The sequence below is a fragment of the Gallus gallus genome, chromosome 19 (assembly GCF_016699485.2).
Source record: "Gallus gallus isolate bGalGal1 chromosome 19, bGalGal1.mat.broiler.GRCg7b, whole genome shotgun sequence".
NCBI lineage: Eukaryota > Metazoa > Chordata > Aves > Galliformes > Phasianidae > Gallus > Gallus gallus.
In genome coordinates, this window is record NC_052550.1 from 9,563,231 (window position 1) to 9,581,113 (window position 17,883).

General features: G+C 46.5%; 1 protein-coding gene across 7 annotated transcripts in view; it reads right to left on the minus strand.

Annotated features, from left to right (window-relative positions):
- NF1 (neurofibromin 1) overlaps positions 1-17,877 on the minus strand; it is a 96,012-nt gene extending 78,135 nt beyond the window's left edge. For 5 of the 7 annotated variants that reach the window (XM_003642416.5, XM_415914.8, XM_040650554.2 and 2 more), the window contains exon 1: positions 5,687-5,912. In XM_003642416.5, the coding sequence (XP_003642464.2) occupies positions 5,687-5,746 (60 nt within the window). In that variant the 5' untranslated portion in view covers positions 5,747-5,912. Of the gene's footprint in view, positions 1-5,686; positions 5,977-7,444 lie in introns of those variants that run through there. The other 2 variants (XM_046902295.1, NM_001396680.1) reach the window with 2 other exon arrangements.
- Between the last annotated feature and the right edge of the window lie 6 nt (positions 17,878-17,883).

Genomic DNA, 17,883 nt, shown 5'->3' on the forward strand with positions numbered 1-17,883 from the left:
ACAAGCACATGGAGGTCATTGAGGAACGCCTTCCTCAGGTCAGTGGCCCTGGGATCCCTGAGCCCAGCAGTGCACCCCGAGCACACGGCCAGGCAGCATCAGTGCCACCCGCACAACCGCAGGGCGGCCGCAGCCACACACACCTCCATCCGTAACACTTCTGCTCCTCAGAACGCAGCGCTTTCAAGCAGTGCAGTGCATTTCAGCGTGTTCATTTCAGAACTGGAAAAGGCACATCAAAGCGTTTATGACTCAGGCTTTGTTTTCATTGCTAGATGTTATTTTTACAATATATTTTTGGAAGTCATTAGTGGAAGATAGATAAATTTAATTAAAAATCTCAGCATTACTCGTACTTTTATTGGAATTTTGAAGTCTGTGCTGACAACAGCAGAAAAGCTCAATAGCACCGAGTGACAGAACACTTCAGAAGGGCCTCTCGAAGAAGTGTGTCAGATCCAGTTCTGCGTGCTGCCATGCAATGGAAACATCGCGTTACACGCTTCTGAAGCTTCCTGCCACAGCAGCCACTGCAGCAAGGTCACCTCGAAGTAAAGCTGCTTTTTATACTGCCTTTTTTAAAAGGAAGCTACATAAAAAGGAAATATTAGCACTGATTTTTTTTTTAGATTCCTCAGCTATTTCCTTTGTGCTTTCTGGCATGCCGGAGCACTCTCTGCACCCAACTGAAATGCAGCACTGAGCAACCAAAAAAACTACTCAGCTTCTACACCAAAATCCACTCTAAACCTTAAAGAAAAGTTGAAAGTACTTTATCTTTACTTTCTTATATTTTGTTTTAGGAAAAATACAGACTGAAAATGGATTACCTGTACAGCTCTTATTTGAATCAGAAAATAAAGCATGAGGCTTCTATATAACAGGAGTTTCCAAGTATGAACACAGGCATCATTTTGAACTCATCCCAGCTTGGCACAGGGATGGTCACTGCAACCTCATTCAACTGTCCTCACCATTAAAATAGGATGCAATAGTCAGCAGCCTTATGAAGTACACTGGGACACACACAGCCCACACATACGTGTGCTGTGATACAACCTCCCTTCTCTTACCAGCTTGACAAAGCCAGTTTAGGTGTCAAAACATCTAAAAAGGACAGGGAACAATGGCATTTTGGTCCATGATTGGCATTCCTTTATGAAGCTGGCAAATAAAAAAAATATGTAGACTGAATCTGGAATCTTTCCAGCTATCAAGTTCTAAATATTTTAAGATGAACTGAAACAGAACCTTGCTGCCATAGATGAGGAAAAGCCATTAAATAGCTGAGCCTGACAGTTGCAGTAAGAAAGTACAAGCCCCTGTGCATCCTGAATTCAGAATTAATTTTATGTTCTGAGTACTGCTGATACTAGAAAAGCAAATCAGGAGTAAGTACCAAACATAACATCCAGAACAAAAACCTCCAGTGCCATTCTTAACAGCATAAAAACATACCTACATTTTCCATTTCAAACAGTTTCTTGGACCTTCTTCATTAGGCTGTAATGCACAGCTGTATTGCAGAGACTGAAAATAATGCAGCACCATTACTTCCTCAGCACCACCAGTTAAAAATCAACAGGCATCTCCCTCTGAATCTATAAACATGCACTGCACCACCTTCTAAAAAGTCCCGATTCAGTAAAAGTACCTCCTCTCTAAGCCTTCTGAAGAACAGGGAATTTTGAAAATATTTTACAGATGTTGCCCTTAAAAAAATAGTAATAAAATAACATTTTCAAACAGTTAACTAAGGGTTTGTACCGTGAACAAATGCCTATTCCCCTACTTAAACAAGGAAGGATCATCAAACCACCTTGCTGCTTTTCAGCAGCTGATGAATGGACTCAGGTAACATCTGCTGCACGTGGACCATTCCTGCGTCTGCTCTGTAGGTCACACCTGCACACAGAACAACAGCTCTGTAGAAATACTTTGCAGATGCTGGTTTAGAAAAGTAAGGCCAAAGCTGCTTCACGTTTATGTTAGGGAGAGAGGAAACAGCACCTTTGTGCTTAAGCCCAGTGCCACAGTCTGGTTTGCTTCTCAGGTCCTCTGAAATTTTTTTTCAGAGTAGTTGCAGAACAGAAATTCCACCTTCTGCACTGCCTGGTCCTGCTTGCAGCAAAGGGTGCTGCTGCACCCGAGCACCACAGCCATCAGAACTTACACAAAATACTTTCAAATGCCTTAAATATGAACTTATTACTACTAGTGGCTTCTTAACAAGCTCAGATGAAAAACAACAACGAAGAACACAAAGCCAATGCTTGCAGCCAGCACCTCTTCGGGTCTGCAATTCTGTACAGATTTCAAATGCCGCAGACAGAAGCAACAGGAGGAGGGAAGATCTGCTTTAATGTAATGCCTTTTAATGAGAGTTAAGAAGGGAACATTCCTAATGGCATTCAGTTTTTATAGAAGCTTCCTTAACTGAAAGTAATCATATTTTAAAAACTACACATTTACTACAGTAATACATAATAATACACTACTCAAACTACACATGGGGAGACTAAACCATAGCCTACATAATAAGGGGCTTCTTCCACTGAAGTATATCATAATTGTTTAAATCGCCACATGTTTATACTGGATTAATATTTTTATTCTATCTGATGGTCTTTAAAGCAGCCTAGATTGAACTGGGTTAGGCAGCAAGGTTTCTTTGCTGAGCGTAGAAGAGCCATTTCTGTGATTCTGTGATTTCACCACTGCATCAGCCTTCCTATGACTTCAGTTGTAACACGCTGAAAAACACTACAAAGTTACGGTACATAAAATTGAAAGTGAACATTTCCAAAGGAGAAAAGAGACCATTTTATTCTTACAAATTCCTGGATATGTCTGGAATAAGAGAACTTCACTAAAATGCAGCCCAGCCTCTTGGTGCTACTGCAGTCTAATTCTGTCCAGATCACTGACAGTATTGAAAAATATATTAAGAACTACGATATATGAAACATCTTAATTGATTTTCAATGCATTGTACAAGAAATGGAATCTAATCTCACATGTACAGTCAATTGCTTCTTTCTGCACCAGCTGAAACCTTCAAGTAGTCTTCAAGGGTAGCTCAACACAGTGTGCTGCAGTAGCTGAAGTGTCAGAATTGAGCACAGATGGGCAAAACTGGCACTAGCTTGGAAAAAAACGCATTCAAACAGTCAGTCCTTGGTTAATTCATAAAACTGTGCTTGCCATTCATTGTAGGCCCAGAGAATCATGCACACAAAAGCAGATTTTGGTTAAAGCATCATTTATAATAAACAAAAGTAGACAAGAACAAACTGGTCTGCACTGATTTTGGTTGTTTTCAGTACAGATTAGCATTCTCTCAGTTCGTTGTTCATTTGTCTTAAAATGAATGAAAAGACTGTCTGTAAATTTTGGTGAAAGATGGTTACATTTTCTTCCTCTGTAAAAGAAAGAATAAACCTTGAAAGCATTTGTCCTCTCCCCCGCAGAGAACAAAACAAAACAACTCACAACTCAAAACAAACACAACTCCCCTTCCTTACTCAAATAGGATGATAACATAATACGGAGGGGCATTCTGGCTCCCTCAATGCTGAATCAAAAGATCCTGCATGTAGAAGGGCAGACACAGTATGCAAAGGCTCAAAAACGCATTATCATCACTAAAGTGACATGCACTATATTCAGCACATTTTGATTAATTATAAACTTAATTTTCAAATGAGCGATCAAAGACATAACAAGTCAGTAGCTTAATAAGCACATGATTACCCAGTAATGACACAGAAGTGAGCAGCTACAAGAAGCATGTGAGTACCACCACTGATTCAGAATTGGTTTAGCAGCAGAAAGCTGCCCCTTGAGGATTCTTTTAAGAACAGAGACACTTTTCCACCCCAAAGATCACTGCCAGGAGAGGCGAGGCAGAGGAAACTACACATTAAAAGGAAACCAAACTGAGACCCCTGAGCTGAAGTTAATAAAAGAGTGTGAAAATTTCCAATATAAAGTAGACATTAACATCTCATGCTTGTCTCACTGTTTCACTCGCTAGTTGATACAGTGTAAAAAAAACAAAAAACTTGCACTGGTTAAAGAGAAGCATTCAATAAACTGATTAAAATATTGCAAAGAGCCCATCATCAATATATCCAATGACCACAACAATCAAAACTGCATTTGACGTAGACTGTCCCCGCAACTCCAATATTATAGCATCTCAGAGACCAGAGCAGCTTCCTTCCTGTCAGGAGAGGATTCCTCCCACATACCTTTCTGCAATTATTCCATAAAACATGCAGAAAAATACTTCTGTTTAAAAAGCTCAAGTTCTTAACTCCTAACAGATGTTGGCAAGCCCAGTTCCACAATACACATAACAAAGCAAACGACAAAGCCTTGGGTCTTTTAACACCAGTACACAAAGAAACATATTCTAGCAATACTGGGAAACTAATCAGTACCATGCCTTTACAGCCTATGGAGAAAATGATCTATGATTCAAGATAAGGGGGTGTGTGTTGGGGGGGGGGGGGGGGGGGGGGTGATGTTGGCCAAGCAACTACCATGTCTAAAATGTACGTGAAAAATCTGTATCATTTTAAAATCAAGAGACAACACCTTTTTTCCTTAAGTTTTTCAGTAAATGTAAAACAGAGTGGCTTATTTCCATGCAGATAAGCTGCTGCCTCTCTGCAGGTTGTCCAAAGCCAAGTGTCACCATTAGGGGCACAGGGGACACACGGCTCAGGCAGGTGAACAAAACCCAGGGCTCAGAACCCTCCCTGTGCTTTGGCCCAGTGCTGGGCTGAGCCCTCAGAGAAGTGCCTTTGGTATCACGAGGGATGTGCCCACAGCACAGCCAAATGAGACACAACAGAAATTGACCACTCAGACTCAACCCAGCTCCCACTTACGTGTCAGGAAAGCATCCTGCGAGTAAAAATGCCAAGCTTAAGCACCAGGCTTAGCCTCACTAGGAAGTCACGCCACCTAATCCCAGTAAGCAGATTCTTCATGTGGATCAGAGACACAAAGTCCAAGGCCCACAAACCTCTCCTCCTTCCATTCAGAAAACCCTTCTCCCAGCTGCTGGCGCTGGGTTTTGTAAACAGAAGCAAATATCCGTCACTGCCACAGCTCGGGGAGCTGCTCCATCCCGCGGAACAGCTCCCCGCACTGGGGGTGAAATTTCACACCAACACTCGCCGTTAAGTGATGGGGAAGAAGGCAGAATCGCCTGAGCAGCTCTCCAGCCGCCCTCCTTGCGCTCGTTTTTGAGGCTTTACTCCTTTCTGATGCGCAAGAAAATGGAAAGCAAAGAGACAGAAGCCCCGATACCATCCACAAAAGACGAGCACGTTTCTGGGAGCGGTGAAAGTGGAGCTGAGGCAGAACCGGGCACCCCCCCAGCTCTCCACGGGCAGCGGCTGAGGCGGCCCCAGGCCGAGGCCAGGCCCAGAGCCGGGAGCACCGCTCGGCTCCCAGGCCCGGCTCCACCCAGGCCCGCGGACCCGCACAAGGGGTGCCGGGCTGCGCTCCACCGCCGCCTGGAGAGCCGGGGCCGAGCAGAGGAGCTGAGGCAGCAGGCAGCGCTCCCCCCAGCCGCCCCCTGCCCCGGGGCCGCGGCCCTCCCCCGCCGCCCGCCCGCTCCCGGCCCCCCGACCCCTGCACCGCCTCCCCTCCCCGGGGCCGCCCCCTCTACCTGCTCGTCGAAGCGGTTCACCACGGCCTGCACCCACTCCACCGGCTTGTGGGCCGCCATGTCCCCCCGCCCGCCCGGCCGCGGCGGGGGGCGGATCCCCGCGGGGGGGGGGACGGCAGCAGAGGAGCGGGGCGAGGGGAGCTCTCCGTATCCCTGGAGCGCTCCGGGCCCTCAGCTGCCCGCGGCCATCAGCGCGCAGGGCCCGCCATGACACCACGCCGGAAGCGGGAGCCCAGGCCGCCCCCGCCCGCCCGAGCAGCAGCGCCGCGGCCGCCGCGCCAGGGGGAGCGCCGAGACACGGCGGCGGCGGGCGGCGCCTGCGCGGCCCCTGGCACGCTCCGCGCCTGCGCCCCGGTCGCGCCTGCGCCGTGGATTGGGCCGGCCGTGCGCTCGGGGGCGGCGGGGCTGAGCGCGTCGGGAGGCGGGGGGGGGGGGGCGGCCGCGCCTTCAGCGTGGGGCGGGAGGGGAGTGCGGTTTGGTCGCCTTCTGCTTGGACGTTACGTGCAGGCTGGAATGCATAGCTGGCACTGTTTTAAAGCATAAAGAAGGGTTCTTTAATAAAGCAGCTTATTTCAGGGTAACGGCTTTTGTTACGGCACGCGCCCTCGCTGCACAACGCCGTCATTTCGCACCGCGCGCTCCCGGCGGATCGGGGGGAGGTGCGGACGGGACGGCGCGGCTCCTCCCGGGCGGGCAGCGGCACTCAGCGCCGGTGGCAGTTATAAATAAACGCACAAACTGAGGTAGGACCTCCCGAATGAGAATTAAAATTGGCGAACGCGTAGGGAAGAACTGAGGAGTGAATGAGCTGAAAAATAAAAACTGAAATCTCGCTGCTGAAGCGAAGCCGCGCCTTATCTTCCATTTGGCCAAAGTCGAAGGAAATCTCAAAACAGTTTTTCAAAACCAACAACGCAAACAGCACAAAGCGAGGCGCGGAGCGGGAAGGCTCCTCCGGCCCCGCTGAGCCGCTACGCGCGCCGCAACGACCGCCCGCGGGCAGCGCCTGCGGGGCCGCGCTGCGCCCCACCGAGACGCCCCGTGAAAAGGGCGGGGTTGGAGCGGCGGTGCGGAGCGCCCCCTGCAGGCGGCCCGGCCTCGCCGCGGGGATTCGTCCTCAGCGCCACGCGCTGATAGCGGCGAGATGACGGCAACGTGCCGAGGTGACTCCCTGTGGACAACTCCACTGTGCTTTAGCAACAACTTCATACAACTTTATACAAAGATGAAAACTGGTTACAAATGTTCAAAGAAAACACAGTTCCTTGAAGAATAAATAGTAGCTTTCTCTCTGCACAACTCGTCGTAGTGTGGGGAAAGGCAAAAGGCGCTCTGACAGAGGCGATGCCTGGCGTCGGGCTGCTAAGCGCGCTGCGGTCTGCATTGCTCATCTGCCGTGTAGGACAAAGCAGCTGTGGTGCGGGCGGTCGGTTCCTCTGCATTACAGCGCTTTGCGGCCAGCACCGAGATAAATCGAAACGATTTTTAGAACTAAATGTTGTATTACGTTCTAGAAAAGACTTCTACTGTCTTTATTGCATATATTTACATCCAAATCAAACCTACACGATGTGTGTGCGTCCTCGCTAAGTATCTGAGTGTCCCACGGCCATCAGGAAGGAATAACATCCACCTGAGGCAACACAGCCACAGCCTCCACAGGGATCCCTGCACCCCGCAGAAACCAAAATAATAACTACTTTGGGGGGGAGGAGAGAGAAAGGCTTCAGCTGACTGATACTGGTGTGAAAAACATACCTCAAAAAGACAAAACAAGTGGGGGTGATGAGATTATCTCAGACAGAGGCATCTTCTTGATATCATCTTGGGAACTCTCGACTTCAGTAGAAAAAGACTTCTTCCCCTCAGAATCGACTAAACCAAACAAGCAGTGCTTCTTCCTGTTTCTCAGGGTGTTTTTCCCAAAGCAAATCTGTTCCCTAAAAGCAAACACGACTTTCTGCAGCCTTCCCGGCCCCCGGGGGGAGGGGCGCCTCGGAGGCTGCCCGGTGCTGCTGGGAATCCTCAGTGCTTCTCTCAAACTCTTTGGAAATTTCCAGCCCGTGTCTGCTTATCGGTCACACTCACCGCCACAGCGTTCTGCTTCCTTTTATTTTTTTTCCTTCCCTTCCTGGGTTCAGTACAAAGTGCTCCAAATCCCATTGTCCTAAAAATCCCTATCCTAGAAGAACGCACAGCTTCTCCTCTGTTAATTTTGGTGTGGGACTTTGTCTGCTGGACACATGAGAAGCAGCATGATTTTGTGCTCAGCAGGCAGACGTGGCAACTTCTGACTGCCAGGTACGCATTGTTTGACGAGAAATCATCGCAAGGTCCCCGGCTCCAGATAAACTGAGTTGTGGTACCGTTTCTCTGCAGCTTTTGGCATTCTGGTTCTTCTTGATTATTTTGGTAGGGCTTTTTTTAAGACACTTGAGTTTAATATGCTTTCTTAAGCTTGTATGTAAACTCAAATAAGAAATTACAGCCTAATTCATCCACAAAAATACCCCCACTGTTTTGTCAGGCTTTAAAGTGAATGCTGATGGTTTTTCCTCACCAAAAATGTCCTTTTGTGGCTGTCAAAAGTGACAATAGTGGTAGGGTCACACGTAAGACGGAAGTCCCCACTTTGTCCCCTGCTGCCCCTCCGCACAGGGTTAGGCCTCATAAAACCTGAAGAGCCAAGCAGCTAAGCAAGAGCTGCAGATCTACCTACATGGGAACAGGCCCTCTCGTGAAATTTCCAGACAGTTGTGATTCTAGGTAAGTCAAGAAATGCCCCTCGAATCACTTCCTTGGAGGTATTCTGGCACTTCTGCTTTTTGCCCAAGTGAGAGGATGGGGAATCAGATGAGCAAACCAAGGCACGCAGAGAAAACAACCTGACCAGATCTGCCTTCCTCTGTAAGTCACATCTGAATCAGTTCCTGATGGAGAGGGTGTCATTCGAGAGGAAATGGGCCAACTCTGGGACCAATGGCAAAAACATTTTCCTACTCCTTCTAAGCGCAGTTTGTTAAACAAACAAACTTCAGTTAAATGAGGAAGAAAGGCAGGAAGAAAAGGATCTGCCAAGATTTTGGTAAAAGGTGACAATATCTCTAAGCTACAAACTCAGCAAACACGGGTTTTCATCTAAGAGCCGGCAGGCTCCCAACGAAAGCCTATCGGGCAGTGCTGCCAGCTCCATCTCCATCGTGATGTTGGTTTTCACGTCCGAAGAGGACATTGCTCCAACAGATTTGTCCATTAGAGGGCAGTGTAGGCCACTAAAATCCCTGAAGTTCCAAGTGGAGGAAAATAGTCCGTATTTATTTTCGTTTGATAAAGGAATGGTGGTTTTGTATTCTTTCCATGACATTCAACATATTATCTCATCTGAAATGTGCTGTATAGATTTCAAAATACAAAGAAACTCTCTCTGATGGATTAACCCATGGGTTTTATTCTGTATATTGCGCTTTCCAATTTCTCCCTGGCTGCAATAGGATCTGTTAAATCTGAGGAGAGGAAGCTAATGAACTAACTATCTTAACGGCAATCACAGAATAATGCATTATAACTTAGAGAAATTAGAGGTTGGATACAGAATATTCCTACTAGAATTTTTATGCCAGATAGTCTAATCATCATGGGATAATTAAAAGTGAAGCACATTATCACACAGTAAACCTATCCTGCTGTCCACCAGTAGCTACTGCTGCCCTCAACATGGACCTGACCCCACAGGGAGCTGGGCACTCATTAACCTACTTTGCAGATGTGGTCTTTTTCTACTCTGGGGTAGTCTTGCAGCACTGCAGCTACACAAATTTCCTAAATATCGTCATGTGAATTAAAAGCAACAGTGAAACACAGAAGTCACTTCTGCCTTATTTGCAGTACTAACAGAAATTGAGAAACAAGAAGAAAACATTCCAAAGCTGCAAAGGGCAGGGAAAAATGCCAAGCTCTTTTGAGACTATGTAGTATGACAGGAAAAGCCAGCTCCAAAAAAAAAAAAAAAAAAAAAAAGGAGAGAGAAAGCAAGACGAAAAAATACTTCTTCCTAGCTCAGCAAGAAGGGAAAGGAAAAGGTGAGGTCTCAATTGCTTTTTTTCTTCTGCTATACCTGACTGTCACAGCAAGGCAGGAGCGCAGCCCTGAGCAGTGCCCATGTCCATCCTGTGAGAGAACTCCAGCTCATCAGAACCTCAGAGAACAGCTTAAATGTCTCTAGGAGAACATAAGCTTGGTGCTCAGTAGTTTAAGAGAGGGTAAACACTAATTAGTAGCTTCTAATTTGGGTGATATAGCACAAACAGAGGGTTTACCCACTTTTATTTACAACTATCATCAGGATCTACCCTCACATTATCTCATTGCTTGACTGCACCAGCAAACTTTACTTTTCTGGAGCGAGTGCATCCCTGTCCCACAACTGTCACTGGTGTCCAAGTGCCCTGGGCTAAAACTGCCTCAAGTTTGCCTACCAGGATTGCTATCAGCCTTCTAATTGCACTGTAAACTGAGCCTGGTGACAGAGGATGTTTACACTGCTTGACGTGTCAGTGCACGACAAAGCCTCATCACATGACGCTACAGCATTACATCTTTAATGCTGTAATGTTCCGTTTGTGTGAATACAAAGCGCTCAAACCATCAGAGCACAGGAAGCATTACTGAAGAGCAGAACTCAGAACCTACATTCTACCAAGTGTATTTCTAACATGGTGTTACTAAATCAGAATATGTATGCATTTCCTCCTCATGTAAGGATATAGACTTAAACTTGAGGTCTTGCAAAAAACTTCTCTCTTTCTCGTGTCTTCATTTAACAGCAGCTTTTTCCCACCAAAACTCTTGTGACCAGGCATGCACAGCACCAAAGAGGCAGCAGCATACAGCTGCTGAGATGAAATGTTCAGCTGCACTTAATGTGTTCTGCAGCAGTAGATCCATCTGCAGGTCTGAGCATGTTCACAGCATCTCCCCGTGTGTGGTCACCCAAATGGCATCTGGGAAAAAGGTGAATTACGTTCCCCAAATCCTGCTTTGTCTCAGTGAGGAACCCATTGCTACTGTCATGACTTTATTACTATGCGTTTCTATACAATTTGTGACTTCCAAGGAGACATAATGAATGTGTAACAAGAAATCTCATCAGTCTCTTTTGGGAAACACAGACAATACAAAATAGTTACTAGGTAAACGTGAAGTACAGACTGCCCACTATGCTGCTCGCAAGGAATACTTATTGCATGTTAACTTCTGGGTTTTCAGTACTAATGGCAACACTGAGCTTTTACTTTCTGTGCTAAAGAGCTGTAGGAATAATGGAGCACATAATTACATCCGGTCACTCTTCAGTACTCAGATTACAAAACCAGACTTCTGTTCCAGGCCTTCAGGAAGTAAGATGTGGAAGAAATTACACAAATAACCTGCAATTAAATTAATGCAGAGAGCAGGACCTCCCCTTAAAAGTGATCAGACTCACTGACGTGACCACATCTGGCTGATCCCAGAGCCAGGCGTGATGCTTCAGTGGAGAAAAAAGCAATGCAGGAAGCAAATTGCAACCACAGTGCTGGTGCCTCTGTGTGCAGGTCTGTTCAGAACCAAATGCAATGAGACGAAACCTTCAGCATGGAGGCAGCTACAAAGTATAAATGCGCCTGCACTACTGTGGTTTATTCCTATAATTTCAGCAATGAGCTGTGCTCACCTAGGGGCCTTCTATATAGTTACAGCTCTACCTGCAATAAGAGCTGTCTGTGTGTATGTGCATATATATATATATATACACACACATATATATATCTGCTTTTGCTTCCTGGACTGTTTTACTCAATCACTGAAAAATGTCTGTAGGCCAGTGCTCAGATCCATACAGATCCAGCTCAACTGTCAAATCTCATCACATGCAGTATTCTGAATGTGCCTGCCCTGACAAATCCTGCACTCTGATCTGCAGATGCGTTTGTGGGAATCTCCCTAAAATCAGTGAGGTGTACATGCTCCTCTGAAACAAATGCTGCTTTTGTTTGCCTAAGTATCTGTCCTTACACTGAGTAAACACAGGCATGCATTCTATAATCAAAGAGGCTGCATTGTAGATAGGCTTGTTTCCATTTTCTCCTTTTGTTCTTATACCTATTTCAAAACATTTTAAACAGGCCATCAAAAATGGGAGCTAGGAGAGACTTTAAGAAATTCTCTTGTCCAACCTCCAGCAGCAGAGAACTGCCATTTCTCCCAAACTTCACCCTTTCTGTAACCCTCTGCACACTTCCTGCAGCAACAGGCCTGGACACAATCCAGCCCAACATTTCCAGGCTCAGCTCCCTGCCAGCTCCGGCCCACCTCTGGTCTATGAGCAAACATGCTTTATCAGTGAGCAACCTGCTCTTTCCCAACTCAGCCGCAGCAGGAATGCAGCCTGCTCCATTTTCAGGCAGAAGCTGTCAAACACAACCTTATAATTCCCCAATATGCTGACTTTTTCTGCTCTTATTAATCTATCGATCTGCTTCACAAAATGTAGGTATTCGGTTGTTTCATTTTTCCTATTAAATCCAACTTGCTTTCTACTAATTTAATTTATGGAAAATGTATTGAATTTGACAAGGACACCCTTCATGTGATTGATTTTCCCCCTGCTTGCACAATCCTGCTCATCCAGTGCCAGAACACAGACTTCATCAAAAGCAAAAAATATTCTTGCTGTAAACACGTTCAGCAGTTTACTGCTGACTACAATTCAGGTCAGCATGAATCACTGTATGCTTTCCTCCCAGATCAGGTATTATTTTTTTAAAAGCGATGCCTTTTTGTATCCACACAAATGTGTTTGGAACTGGCACCATTCAGAATATTCCCTGCTATCTCATTATCACACTCACAGCCAGCTAGGACACAGCCCTTATTTTGACTGCTATGTGACTGATTTGGCATTCCTCTGGTCTCACATCAGCCTCCTAACCCTGGCCCCTTTGGGTCCATTCCTCATCACAAAATAATTCAGTATTCAAATACAGTATTTTGCAATTCTCTTAAGTGTTTGTATCCTTATCTCAAAGAATTGTGTTACTGCTCCCAAACTGGGTGGTTTTATTTAAGTTCGTTTTAAGGCTGGACTTACTGAGTTGCCCAAATTCATCTGGGAAGCATGTAGCAATGTCAGGAAGTAGTCTTCTGACTGCATCCCATGCTTTGACCAGAAGGTCTTCTATCCTGTCCAATTTCAATGAAACAATTAGAACAACGTTTATAACCCTGGTTATAGTGACAGACTTGATGTTTTGCACCTGTAAATAATCAGATATAACTGAAGGCCAGAGTTCAGGAATTTAAGCCAAAAGAATGGAAAAGTGTTCAGTAACATTTTCCCCTGTGCACTGGAACAGAAAGACACTGCAAATCCACCAGAAGAGCACAGCACTGTGCTCCTCTGCAAGAAGCCTTCATCTGCAAGGAACCTTCGAGCAGCTGAGGCTACAGAAGTCAACCACAAAGAAAGCAACCAGAGGAGGCACGGAAAGCCAGCAGTGTCTGAAGGGTCTGTGAGAAAAGGAGAACAACCGCTGCACAGCAGAGGTCAGAGACAGCTGAGGTTGTGTTGGCATATATCAGGTGCAAGATGCAGCAGACCCGACGGAGACTGCCTTGCTCTGTCTGCAGTACAAGAACCCTCTTCTACTGTCATGGCTTAGGGCAGTTGAAGTTCAAACCTCTCCACATGACCTTCAGCCATCTGAGATAATAGCTCTTGTTGCTTCAGTCGGTAAATTTAGCACAGATGTTTCTGAAAGTGCTCCCTCACAAGGTGCAACATCCAGGGCCACCATACAAAGAAGGAATAATTCAGAAGCTAAAGTGAATAAACCCAGAGCTCTGTGTAGCTACCCATGGTGAATATGTTGAGTTCACTATACACAGAAAGCCATCTGCTCTATTTATTGTAACAGAAAGATGTGGTCTAAAAATGATACAATCCCTAAGAGACCAAAAGAATGCTGAGAAAAAAACAATCTCTCTGATATTCCATCTGTGCAGCTTTTCCCTACATTACGCCTTTAGCAGGCCTCTACAGATTAACCCCTTAGATACCAGATGCATCAATTTACAACCATCTCTGGAAAACTAACATCTAAGCAACAGAGCAATGGGGGAGATGCCAGCTTGGAAGTACAACGTGGAGGCAGCCTCACCCCATGTGTGAGGTGACTGCGGGAAGTCAGATGTTGCTCCTGGTGCTCCACAATGACCCTGAGAAATGGCCTTGTCTCCTGATTCCCCTGCCAGCCAGTTTGTCTCTGTTTAAAATGCAGGCTCCTCGGGGCCAGCAGTCCCATTCCAAGCAGCTGAGCAGTGCCAATATCACTTGTAGACATCGGGCAAAGAACAACACGTACATGAGATGGAATAGCTGAAACTGTGCCAGCCACAGCAGGGTGGCAACAAGGGTGGCAGGGAGAGATCGAGATGGGCAAAGACTGCCTAGGGTTGTTAATATTTATAGTATGTGAGCATGTGAAATTGCACAGCCTGGTACACAAGTCTCATTCACTACCATAAGTTTATTGCAGGGCTGTGGGGGGTTTTCATGTATCAGTTTTTTGAGCCCTGTAGCTCGTGGGGCTGTTACCTGGACCACCTACACTTTCTGCCAAATTTTACTGCTATTTGATCACCCCTTGGAAGATCTGTCAACCTTGGAAAGTAGGTTACTTTCACCCACATGACTTTGAAGAACAAGGAATTTTGTATCCAGTTCACAAGTGCTCTGAGTATACAATTCTCAGAACTCTTGAAAATACCTTTTTGCTCTGTTTGATACATTTTCTCAAGGGTCAATTAATCCATTCTTGCTACATGTTTTCCCCCATAAGGAAGATCACAACTCGGGCCTGCACAGCCGAGCCCCTGCACCTTGCGGAGCACAGAGGAGCCAAGCCGGAGCCCAGAACTAGGCTGTGCCCGCAGCCAAGACTGAGGCAACTGCACAGCCTCTCAGGAGGGACTTGGATTTTCCCCTGCTTCCCCAGGCCCCCCACACCCACAGTCAGTAAAAAAGAGCTTTCTAGTGTATGCTGTGGCAGTGAGGGCAGCTCTCTGTCCTGGGGTGCTGACAGCACTTCTCTTTGGCCAACACAGTGTTCTGCTGCTCACATTCTCTCTGCTGCAATCAATTTTCTCTTCAGCCCACGCTGCCCTCTTCCTCCATCCTGATCTTTTCTTTTGCCTTCTCTTCTCCTTCTACAATGTGGACTATAAATAGTATATTTTAATGACAATTAGACCACCCAAATGCATGCACTACTGCACAGACCAGCCACCCTGACCTTCCTGTCACTGCCCATAACTGTCCCCTCAGCTGCCATTTGCCAGGTGTACTCCACAAAACAGCAACTGAAGAGGAGGGACAGAACTCCTGGGCCTGACCATGGGCTCCTCTAGGACTTTGCCATCATACATTGACTGTGCTGAGTTGGCTCCCAGAGGTTGGTCTGTACAGCCCAAACAACCACAGATAACAGAAACATAACTTTGCTGGTCCCCAAACAGAAAATCCTTGTTGGGATGGCTTGCACAAACTGAATGGGGATCTGCGTATTAAGCACAGCATGAATGGAAACCGTGATCAATATTCACTTCTGATCTGTACCAGGATTCATTAACTGGAATGAACAGCCTTTCTGTGGTGGAAGCCTTTCAGCAGAAAGCCGTAGCAATGGAAAGGAAACAGAGCAAGCACTCTGCTGAGGGTCCTGCAAGTGCCTTGAAGGCAGAAAATGCACCTGGGCTCATTCTACAAATTCCAGGCAGTATGACAAATGTATAAAACCCAATTTATATAAAAGCAGCATGGTTCCTTGTTTGGGATACACTCTATCTACTAGAAAGTGACTGGGTCAAAATGACTGCCTCAAGGCTGACTGAAAAGTACAAATCATACAAATTAGTTAAAAATTTCAGAGAAAAGATGAAACAAGTGCAATGTGTTACAGTAGATTCATCAAGTCAGTACTTAAGAATGTTGAATAAGTAGATCCTGGTGCCTTAGCAGCTAGGGAAAAGCTCCGTAACCTGGATCTTGGGAAGTACTTCAACCAGACAGAAAACAAAAGTCCTCTTTCATCTGTAACTGCTTATAACAATGTGTGGAGTCTCGCTGGAGTAAGATGACACTGAGCTTATTAGCTTCCCAGCTGAACAGCGCTGTGCAGACTTGGCAGCTGCATCCGCAAGGGAGGATAATGGAAAACACATAAATCAGCCTTGAGTCATCTGCACAGTCCTGCAGGCCCTGCTACATGTGACTGTGTGGGGTATGCACTGGTGCCACCCTTGATTCCACAGTTATGCCTCACCAGTAGCCCACAGCAAAAACCATCTGAAAAGTTGCCCAGCTCGCTGCACTTACATGGCAATAACTACAGCAAGGGCTCTCAGAATGGCAAGTGTGATTTTTTTTCTCTGAGTTTTGACTGATTTTTAGAATGATGCTTTTTACCATCTCTAATGGCTCAGTCAGCAGCGTGCAGACAGAACTCAGCTTTCTGCCTCTTCTGACCGGGCTCCAAACATGAGACAAAAGCCCTGCCAGCTGGGTGTGAATAGAGGTGTTGGTAATGTCTTCAGAACAGTCTGTGACAACAAACAATTTTCAATGAACCTGCAAAAATCTGGGAATTTACCTATGACAATTTGTGTCCAAAAGGCACAAAATGCAGATTGGAAAGCTCAAAGACTGGCAACTGGACTCCAGAGCTGTGATGGCTGAACAACAGAGTAACTGCTAGAAGGTGTCTTACAGCAGACTATCCTCTATTCCTGTGTTATACAAAGACCACGCTAAATGAGCTAATCATCTCTTCTGATCCTCAAATCTATTACACGACTGAACAGAAGGCATGCTGAGGAAGAAGGACAAACTACTGAAGTAGTCCTTACAAGAATGTCAAAGATTACAGAAATAATAAATTGGCAAACACTTTGCTTCTTTTTAAAAAGCAAGAAAGCCAGTATCATGGCAACACTCCCACAGAGCCATGTAACCTGACTGCTCTCTTCCCTGGCTGTAACGGCCCCCCAGGTAAGCAAACAGAACCCAGCCTTATTCAGGCTGTAGGTGAGGCTCAGGCCCCAAGAAATCTCATGAAGTGACTCGCCTCAGCTATGAGAGAGCCCGGTTCAAACATTCTACACTTATGAGTAACTCCAAAGCAACTCTTTGTAGTATCCACTGGCTACAAATCTGCCTTGCTGTGCAAAGCTGGTGAGGGCTTTTCCATTTGCAGGCAACAAAGGACTGACAGAGCAGGAGCTGCATTATGCTGCTAGGGAATGCAGTGCAAGCTGGTGTTACAGTGAGCTGAGAGAGTACCAGACAGACACTGAAACAAAACCACACCGAGACTGAGGTGGCCTCAGAGTCAGCCAGTAGTTTATGGGCAACCCTATTAATCTTAACTATACATTAAAAACTTAAGCATAAACCAGATCTTGCTGGATCTTTACACTGAACAGTTTTACAAAGCAATGCCAGGAAAGCAGGAACCTTCCCAGTGTTTTCCAGACATCAAGAATGCCAAAATTTGTCTTAAAAGATGATGAGACAACTGCTGTGTGAGGCACTGGGGAGTGTCACCAGATGCTGGCCAGACAGCAGAGCCATGCAGGAATGTTTCTGATCCCACACGGAGGCCCTACAGCCCATCCACCAGCCACACCAGCACACCCCACAGTAGCAGGGCCATCTGGCTGCAACAGGTTCCCCTGTGATCCTCCCAACAGTGACAGCCCCATGTCTGGGGGAGCCACGTTCCCAAGGTTTAGTCCATTACCGAGTTAGGGTGTGGTATCTTTCGGCCTAGGTGGGACTGAAAGATGCTGCTAAAGTGGGTGGTAATTGAAGGACAATGCGCCGCCCCGCTGAAGCAATGCCATGCGATCTTTTTTTGCCCAGACACAATGTGAACACATCCAGGGGACTTTTGGGGCTGTGACCACCTCTAGGAAAGTGTGCTGGCTTCTGCAGGGCGCAGAGTCGAGCCCAGTAGGGCAGCGAGAGCTAGGGCGGTTCGGGATCCAAAGGAGCCCGGCCAGAGGGGCAGAGGGGACGGAGCGCTGCGAAGACCCAACGGGCGGTGAAAGCGCAGAGCTCGCGGGGACCCCCGCACGGAGCGAGGAGGGCCGGAGGCACGGAA